At 44.2% G+C, this 10,099-nt stretch overlaps 1 protein-coding gene across 1 annotated transcript; it reads left to right on the top strand.

The window, feature by feature from the left end:
* Window positions 1–8,374: 8,374 nt before the first annotated feature.
* Window positions 8,375–8,635, top strand: LOC309547313 (small nuclear ribonucleoprotein F-like; the record flags this gene model as incomplete). The annotated part of the gene is made up of 1 exon (XM_082247147.1): window positions 8,375–8,635. One exon carries the CDS (start codon window positions 8,375–8,377, stop codon window positions 8,633–8,635), a length of 261 nt encoding a protein of 86 aa, XP_082103273.1.
* Window positions 8,636–10,099: the final 1,464 nt, after the last annotated feature.

Here is a 10,099-nt window from a genome sequence, read left to right on the forward strand (position 1 = left end):
AGGGGGTAAGCATCAGGCCACGCACGGGGGAAAGGGCAGTAACATTGCGTGGAAAAAAAAAAAAAATAGCTCCAAATGGAAATAGGGGCTGTCGGCATAGGTGGGTCTCATAATTAGCCAGGAAGTGCATGGGGAGTAGGGTCAAGGGAACAAGTGCCATGAGGCACAGAACTGGGACCGCACCAACAGTGTTGTAGCATATAAGGGGAAGGGAAGGGTCTAAATACCTGGAAAGGTGTCCGGAACTTAGGGGGATAAAAACATTACTAAACAATAAAACTCCAAGAAGTAATACATAATGAAACCATCATTTTAATGCCTTGCGGCCATGAACATCAATCAAGACAGCACGTAGATAGGAAAGCATCCCTTCCCCTCCTTGAGGTAGCAGAATTAGGCCACATCTCCACACATATGGGAGGCGTGGAGGGTCATTAGTCTCCCCACTAATTGAGGAAAGGGGGGATGGTCCCAGGAGCACAATCAATGGGAGCATATCTGGACATTCACACGCCCCCAGTGTAACAGACAGGAGCGAGCCTTAGGGCAAGCCCCTCTCGTGTGAATAGGGAGTCCCACCCACAAGCATCCTCGAGGAGGGGGTAGGAGCCGATGGTTCATGCCGGAGGGTAGCGCCCTGAGCGGATGTAAGGCCCTGCCATCCTAAGTAAGGGATGGAGCGCAAGGCTGTACATAGACTCAGGGCCCCGAGGCCTGCAAACACAAAAACCTAACAAAATAATATACCCATAGGATGGATGAGTTCCATGTGGAAACAGTCAATCGAGCACATAAAGCGTACAAAGCATCCAAAACCGTGGAAACATACCATATGAATGCTCCTGAGAGGGACAGGCGCATGCCCCCCAGAACCAATGGGGGAGCAACCGCCCCGTCCCTATGGGCACAAAAACAATAACCGCAGGAGTCTGAAAAAAAAAAAAAAAGTGGGGGGGGAGTCAAGAGTACTTTACCATGCCAAGGAGTAGAGTGAGGAGTAACTGATCTGCAACGAGAAAATGTCCGGAAACGTGGAGAGTCCGTGCTGTGGCTACGGAGACAGGTAGGCGGGGTATTTGCAGTTTTTAGGGTTGTGGGATCCATGAAATCAAACCAAAGATTCGTGCTATTCAAGTACAAACAAAAACAGGTGAAAATGAAAAACAACAGCATGGTAGTAGGTATAGACAAAGGAACCGGGCACCTTCCAGGCGCCGTGGGCTAGGAGCTCACATCTCAAGTCCGGAAGAGGCGGGAGGGGCCTTCAGACATCCATCCTGGCCCGACGGACCTGTGGTGGCTTGGTAGGGCTGTTGGCGTGAGGGGGGGGCAGCAGGAGCGCGGGCCTGGTGACCCACTGATGGGGAGCGTTGGCGTCGGAATCTGACGTCCTGGGCATCCATGGGTTCCGCTCCGGGTGCGTCTGCCACCAAGGGGCCTGGGCGGAACTCCGCATACCAGTTGGGCAGGGGCATATATGGGATACCCAGTGTGGAGCAAAAGTGGGGTAAATCCTCAGGGACCCTAAGTAGGGCCGTTCGACCTTGTGTGGATGCCGAGAGACAGAACGGGAATTTCCATCTATAAGTAATTCCGTTGGCCCGGAGTGTGTCGAGTAGCGGTCTCAGTTCCCTGCGACGCTGGAGCGCGATGCCCGAAAGGTCTTGAAATAGTTGGATAGGGGCCCCTTCCAGGTCGATGTGGGGTCTATTTCTTGCTTTGCGTAAGATGTCCTCCTTAAGACGGAAGTCCACCAGGCAGCATACAATATCCCTCGGCGGGTCCCCTTCCCTGCCCTTGGGGCGCAGGGCGCGATGCGCTCGTTCCATATCTATGGGGGACTGTGGGGGTCTATCCAGCAGGGAATTGAACAGGGAAACTATGGTAGGGGTCAGGAGGTCCCCCTCCACTGATTCAGGTACCCCGCGAATGCACAGGTTGTGGCGCCTCCCCCTGTTGTCCAAGTCCTCCAGGTGGCGCTGCATGTCCCTCAGCTGGATAATGTGAGTGTCAGATCTATAGTGCAGTTCATGGATGGCTGAGTCCTGTCGTGCTGTCACCCTCTCAACCTCATGCACCCTGCCTGTGAGGGAGTGTATGTCCGCCCTCAGATCCAAGATGGCCGCCCCCAGGGTGTCTCAGCTGCCACCGAGCGGAGGTCCTCTATACACAGCTGCCGGGGTGATGCTGGCGTGGGTGAGCTGGATTCCAGGTCACCAGAGGTAGCAGCGGCATAGGATCGCACTGCAGGTGAAGGGCTGGATGCAGGAGTGGAGCCGCGGCCCGCCGGCGCCATTGTAGCGGCCTGGGTCCGGAACAGCTCCGGGATGCTGGGGCTAATTCCCCGATCCCTCGGGGAGCGAGATCGGGTGGCAGAGGAAGAGCGGGAGTAGCCGACATCCCTACCGAGGGTGGAAAGTGCTGGCAGACCTTGTAATTCAGCTGTGTCGGCTCGTGGCGGCGGGAGCTCTCCTAACAAGCGTCCACCATCTCGCGCGGCCAGACCACACCCCCTAACCCCGGTATTTTTTTAAACAACGGGCGGTTGGCTTTCAGATAAGGGTGGTCCCAGTGGCGGATTCGCTGCGGAATTACCCTTACGGTGCAGGGGAAGAGGTGCCCCCCCCCGCCGCGTCCCAGACGTTTTCCCAGCTTACCGGACCTGCCGTCAGCGGGGAAAACTGTCCAGTCCCGGATCCTCAGAGACAGGAAGTCGAGTGAGGGAAAGATGGCCCTCACTCGACTCTATGGTCTTGGAGGACCGGAGCTACGTCAAAAGTCGTTGCCTAGCAACCGGTTTAAAGGGCCGCTTTTTTTTTTCTTTTTCAACAATTTTTTTTCTTTTTTAGTGTAGTTGTGAGGTGTGGGGTCTTTTTGACCCCAGATCTCACAATAAAGAGGACCTGTCATGCCTATTTCTATTACAAGGGATGTTTACATTCCTTGTAATAGGAATAAAAATGATCAACATTTTTTTTTTTTAAACTGTGTAAAAATAAAAAAATAATAAATAAAATAAATAGGAAAAATTTTTTTAAAAAAAATTAAAGTGCCCTGTCCCCATTAGCTCGTGTGCAGAACCGAACGCATACGCAAGTCCCGCCCACATATGTAAACAGTGTTCAAACCATACATGTGAGGTATCGCCGCGATCGTTAGAGCGAGAGAAATAATTTGAGCCCTAGACCTTCTCTGTAATTCTAAGCTGGTAACCTGTAGAAATTTTTAAATTGTTGCCTATGGGGATTTTTAAGTACCAATGTTTGGCACCATTCTGTGAGCGTGCGCAATTCTGAAGCATGACATGTTAGATATCTAATTACTCGGCGTAACATTATCTTTCACATTATGGAAAAAATTGTGCTATATTTACTGTTTTCTTATTTTTTAATTCAAAAAAGTGAATTGTTTTCAAAAAAATTGCATTTGGAAGACTGCTGCGCAAATATGGTGAGATAAAAAATATTGCAACGATCTCCATTTTATTCTCTAGGGTCTCTGCTAAAAAATATATATAATGTTTGGGGGTTCTAAGTAGTTTTCTAGCAAAAAAAATGATTTTAGCTTATAAACACCAAGTGTCAAAAATAGGCCCAGTCTTAAAGTGGATAAATGGACAACTTTGTGTAAAGTGCTACCTGGATGTTGGGCCTCTGTATGTGGCTAGGCTGTGTAAAAGTGTTACACATGTGGTATCGCTATACTCAGGAGGAATAGCAGAATGTATTTTGGGGTGCAATTTTTGCTATGTACATGCTATGTGTTAGAAATATTGCATAAATGGACAGCTTTGTGTAAAAAAATGCATTTTCATTTTCTTTCCACATTTTCCAAAAACTTGTGGAAAAAAAATGACATATTCAAAAGACTCATTATGATTCAAAAATTATACGTTGGGCTGTTTTCTTTCCAAAATGGGGTCATATTATGGGGGTTTCCAATGTCCTGGTGCTCCAGGGCCTTCAAAAGTGCGATAGGTTGTCAGGAAATGATTTGTGTAATTTGTGCTCCTAGAATGCCGGACAGTGCTACTTGGATGTTAGGCCTCTGTATGTGGCCAGGCTGTGAAAAAGTCTCAGACATGTGGTATTGACATAATCAGGAGGAGTAGCAGAATGTATTTTGGGGTGCAATTTTTGCTATGTACATGCTATGTGTTGGAAATATTTCATAAATGGACAACTTTGTGTAAAAAGAAATGCATTTTAATTTTCTTTCCACAGTTTCCAAAAACTTGTGGAAAAAAATGACACGTTCAAAAGACTCATTATGCCTCAAAAAGTATACGTTGGGGTGTTTGATTTCCAAAATGGGGTAGTTTTATGGGGGTTTCCATTGTCCTGGTGCTCCAGGGCCTTCAAAAGTGCGATAGGTTGTCAGGAAATTATATGTGTAATTTATGCTCCTAGAATGCCGAACGGTGCTACTTGGATGTTAGGCCTTTGTATGTGGCTAGAATGTCAAAAAGTCTCACACATGTGGTAACACCATACTCAGGGGGAGTAGTAGAATGTGTTTTGGGGTGTAGTTGCAAGTATGCATATGCTGTGTGAGAGAAATAACCTGTTAATAAGTCAATTTGTAAAAAAAAAAAAAAAAAAAATCTTAATTTTGCAAAGAATTGTGGGAAAAAATTACAACTTCAAAAAACTCACCATGCCCCTTATTAAATACCTTGGAATGTCTACTTTCCAAAAAAGGGTAATTTGGGGGATATTTGTACTTTCCTAACTTTTTAGTGTCTCAAGAAATGAGATAGGCCTTCAGTACATCAGGTGTGATCAAGTGTGATAAATTTTCAATGATTAGCACCATAACTTGTGGACTCTATAACTTTCACAAAGACCAAATAATATAAACTTATTTGGGTTATTTTCACCAAAGATAAGTATAAATTTTGGCAAAAATTTGTGAAGAAAAATGACTACTGTATTTTCTGGCGTATAAGACTACTTTTGAACCTCAAAAAAATCCCCCAAAAATGGGGGGTCGTCTTATACGCCGAGTATAATATCTCCAAGGTAACCTAAGTATAAGTATTACCGGTAGATGAAAATTAGGGGGTCGTCTTATACGCCCAGTCGTCTTATATGCCGGAAAATACGGTAATTTGCAAAATGCCATGATGTCACCACACACACTTTTCCCCTAGCTTCCTCTACCACCTTGCCCCCTCCTTGCACACTTGAGCAGTGGCCCACTCTCCCCTCCCCAGGGAATTGCATTTTTAATCTTTAACTTTAAGCATTGTTAAATTTGCTATCAAAGCGGTAGTATACTCCGCTTTTTAATTTTTACCTACAGGTAAAATTAATATCTCCTAAATCCTAAACCTGCATGGTTTAGGAGATATTCACCCTGAATGCAGCCACTGATACCAGCGGCGCATGCGCTCTGAAGGTCCGACATATCTTGCCAGACCTTCAGAGCTCCTTGCCGGAAAATGAACTCCCGCACGCATGCACGAGAGTGACGTCATTACAGCTACTCACAGCGCCGGAGCCGCTGAACCCAGAGGAGACACCGAGGGAACATGTCAGCTCCCTCAGCGGTGTCCGGGCGACCGTGTGGGGGCTTCGTTTTAAGGTAAGTATTTCATAATGTGCTAGTATGCAATGCATTCTACCACATTATGCCATTGTCCTGCAGGTTTTTTTTTTTTCACAGTGTATACAACTGCTTTAAATTAGAAAATGGCCATTACAATTTGCTAAGATATAGCTCCCATTGTCAACAATGGGGTTCAGATGCAGCACCTGAATTTTAGTAAACTTTTTCCAAACCAGCCCCCCCAAATCTTACATTAGGCTCATCACTAGTTGATATCCCTGTTTTAATGCTGTTGGTTTCCCCTTTAAGTGGAGACTGATTCTCCTTATTTGTCTAACACTCCTCATCTATACATAAAGGTACATCTCCTCAAAGACTCCACATGTAGCAGATAAAAAAGAAAAAAGTTTTTTTGCTGCTGTTTTTGTCCAGTTGAAGGGGATTCCCGGCAAATTTCTATTTTTGATACTCATTAAATAAACAAGAAGTGAGGGAAAATTTCCTAAATAAAGCAATAAAACAAAAAAAATTGTTTATAAATGGCTAAAATTGCCATTCAAGGGAAACATATCTGGAAGGGCAAGTCTGCATAAAATCACAACAGAACACAACAGAAAACACAACAGAAAATGTCTGAGGATTCATCGCAATATATCGGACAGGATAAAAAAATCCTTTTTCTAATCTCCTATGCTGCTAGTTCACCAAAGTGCTGTGGGAATTCTTGTCAAAAATTGGGGACCATGTGACTAGGGATGAACTTTGGGTTTCAGATCCAAGCCCAAGTCAAAAAGTTAGGTGAGCAAAGTTAGAGGGCAGAGAGTGGAAATAGAGGAGGAGGAAGAAAAGAGCAAAAGAAAAAAAAAATGAGTTAAAAAATGGTGTAATGTACAGGGGGAAAGAGACAGAGAAAAAATACTTCAGTTAGGAAAATGTGCTTTGAACTTGAAGGAATCTTTATTAATGATCATTGCAATCTATGGCTTGAATAAATTCTGTTCTATCTTGGTCATGTGCTATGAATTTAACCATCCACATAATGTCTTTAAGAGCCTTAAGCCATTTCATCAAAGTGGGAATAGTCTCTGATTTCTGGTGCCTGGGAATACTACAACATGTCTGCAAGCGATGAAGAAAAAACAATAAGGCTAACATTTTACCTGATGCCGCACTTCATCTGATTGCGGCAGAGAACCGTAAACCGCCTGATTTGTGACATGCCCATCAGGTGGAACTCAACTATGTCAATATTGCAGCTGCTGCACATGCAGCAGAGGGCCATCAATGAATACCTGTGTGAGTAAGGCACAAGGACAGGCTCAGGGAAGCTCTGATTTTTTTTCCCCACACCAATGACTGGAGATAAAGGATGTATGCACTGTACTGTCACCATTTGAGGAGGCGACCATGATGTTGAGCTGTGACATTGTATGCATCAGTGACACTATCACTCTTGGGATAGGGCACTTAGGGCAGAGCAGAGGAAGGAGTAGGAGGACTTCCTTTCCTCTCAAGGCCCTCTTTATGCAGACACCATTCTTGTGACACCACATAACACACAAGAAGAGAGTGAGGGGGCAGAGCAGGAGGCTTCTGGCAGTTTTTGAGGCATTGAAGCAGAGGAAGACAATAGTCAAACCTTAAGAGATGGTTTTCAGTCACCAGAAACCTTGGAAGCAGTATATGGCTGGTTGGAGGCAGTTCCAGATAGTGTAATCCTCAGTGAACCCGAAGACTCTGCTTCTCATGCCTCCGCAAACTTGCGGTGCATGGGCTCCCTTATTTTTCAAAGCCTGCGAAAGGACCCGAGAATTCATAGTATTAAGGAAAAAAATCATTATAGATTAGCAACCCTCTTTGACCACTGTTACAAGGGGAAAATCTCTGAACGCATCCTGTCCTTGCAGAGGAAGCACAGGATGAAATATCTTAAGGACACCTTAAAGAGGAGTTTATGTAACACCTTTTCAGACTCTAATAGGTTACAGTCTCATGGAAAAGGTATTTTTGAGGCTTCTGTTGGTCAAAGGAGACCCAGGGCTGTCAGCTTGCACATCCCATCAGCAGTGTCTGGATCATATGGCGTTAGATTATATAGGGGCAAAAACAAACATGGAGAGCTTTCCAGTAGATGATCCGCTGGGTTACAGGGCCATGAGAATAGACCACTTGCCAGAACTTGCCCAGTATGCAATTGAGCTGCTGGGCTGCCCTGCATCCAGTGTGGGGTAATTTAGTGCTGCCAGAGGTTTTGTGACAGAAAAAAAAGCATGTCTGTCCACAGGCTGAAATTTGTCAAAATGAATCTGTCCTGGATTAGCAGCAGCTTTAAAGCCCCTGATGCTGATGTAAACATTTTTAATCACTGATTAAATGTTTTTGGGATCTGGAATTTCTGCAAGACTTTTAGGCTGCCTAGCTTTGTGGTTGTTGATATTATCTTGAAGTATTTTTTTTGGTATAGGTTTCATGGGCACAATTAACATCCAAGGATCGATTTTTCTGTATCTGTTTGACAGATGCATGTCATTTAATTTTTTTTTACAGCAAGGCCAGTTCTTGCTTTCATCAAATGTACCTCTGTAGGGTTAAGGTGTGAAAGCACCACCAACACCCAAAGCCCAATTTTTCTGCTCCTGTTTGACAGGTGCATACACTTTTTTACATTTTTTTTACAGAAATGACAATTCTTGCTTTCATCTAGAGTACCTCTTGTCATTTCCTGCTCTCTTGGGCAGGGTGTTCTCTGAGCATTCCACGGAAGAAATGTTTTCTTCCTTTCACTGGTCTGTAGATCAGCAGCTTCAGCGGCTTGAGCATTAGAATGAGTTTGCCACTAAACCCGAAACCATTCCTTAATGACCTAACTGGTAAGCCAGTAATGGTGAAGCTGAAGTGGGGTATGGAATATAAAGGATACCTGGTTTCTGTGGATGGCTACATGAAAATGCAACTCCCCAATACAGAAGAGTATATTGATAGGGCATTGTCTGGACATCTTGGAGAAGTTCTAATAACATGTAATAATGTATTGTATATACCAGGAATAGAAGAGGAGGAAGAAGATGGCGAGATAAGAGAATGAAGCAATTTCCAAATTAGTTTTGTACATTTTTTTTGAAACCTCTCTTTTGAAGTTATTGTTGGACATTGTTTTTGTATGTTTTGTTAAGAAAAAATAAACCAATTTTTCCACACCTGTTACTTTTATCCAAAGTTTGTGAAAGAGACACCAGACTTTATCTAAAAAAAATGTTAATCTTGGCCTCAGTGTACTATAATTTTGCTTCTTCACATAAGGCTTTCTCACTGTGGTGCAAAACTTTGTTATTTCCATCCAAAGTCTGCCAAAGAGACACCAGAATTGATCCCAAAATTGCACTAAATTGTGGCCTCGTCATACAGACTGCCTCCCCAAGCCATTGTTCACAAAATAAAAAAAGCTTGCAGGGAAAATCAATTTAAATGTAATTTTTTTCTTTATATACTGTATGTCAGTTTTGCTGCAGCAGGATCTATACATGGTACAGATGCACCACTTAACAGGCAGACTAAGGGGACCCCCCCAGGCACTATATTTAAAATAATTTTTCATTTTCATTGCTTCCCTTTAAGCATCATTAAAATCACTGCTCCTTTTTTTTTTTTTTTTTTAAATTGTTGCATTAATACATGTCCCCCATGGTTGTACACGGGCCTCCATACCCTTTTTATGGCCAATAACTTGCATATAAGCCTTTAAAATGGGAACTTTTGATTTTTTTTAAGTTTGGGTCCATAGACTTTAATTGGGTTTGCAGTTTGGGTCCAAACTTTTGCAATGTTCTAGAGTTCTGTCGCAAACCAAACCGGGGGGGGGGTGTTTGGCCCAACTCTAATAGTCAGCCTTTGAGAGACAGAAAATTTACCTGGCAACACTGAAGAGATCAAAATCCCCAGGGTGCACCCCCCTTTTTTTTTTAGCTAGCAAGCCCCCAAAAAAATGTAAAGTTAGCATGAAGAAAACCTAGAAAAATCTACTAAAACTAATGTCACTGTAAAACTGTATAAACTTAACCTACCTTAAAAGTTAGCTTCAGTGAGAAACTCGGTATTCAAGTAATTGATCACCCCCACAAGTCACAAGGAGGACGTAAGGCAGTGTACAGAGGTCAGTAGGATGTACGGTAGCATACTGAGGTCAGTAGAATGTAGGGAAGTGTACTGAGTTCAGTAGGATTTGGGGCAGTGTACAGAGGCCGTTAGTAGGTAGGACAGCATACAGGGGTCAGTAGGATGTAGGGCTGGGGTCAGGAGGGCAAGGTATAGGGGTGTCAGGGGGGCAAGGGACTGGGGGATCAGAAGGGCATGGTGCAGGGGAATGAAGATGGCTGGAATTTCAAGAGGGCATTTAATTGGGGGAACAGTAGGGTATAGTATTGGGGAGTCAAGAAGGCAAGGTATAGGGGTGTCAGGTGGGCAAGGTGCTGGGGGATCAGAAAGGAATTACGCAGGGGGGATGAGAATGGCTGATGTTTCAGAGGGCATTTCATTGGGGGGACAGGATGGT

This window comes from Pelophylax lessonae (genome assembly GCF_965119305.1).
Source record: "Pelophylax lessonae genome assembly, chromosome: 2".
Classification (NCBI taxonomy): domain Eukaryota; kingdom Metazoa; phylum Chordata; class Amphibia; order Anura; family Ranidae; genus Pelophylax; species Pelophylax lessonae.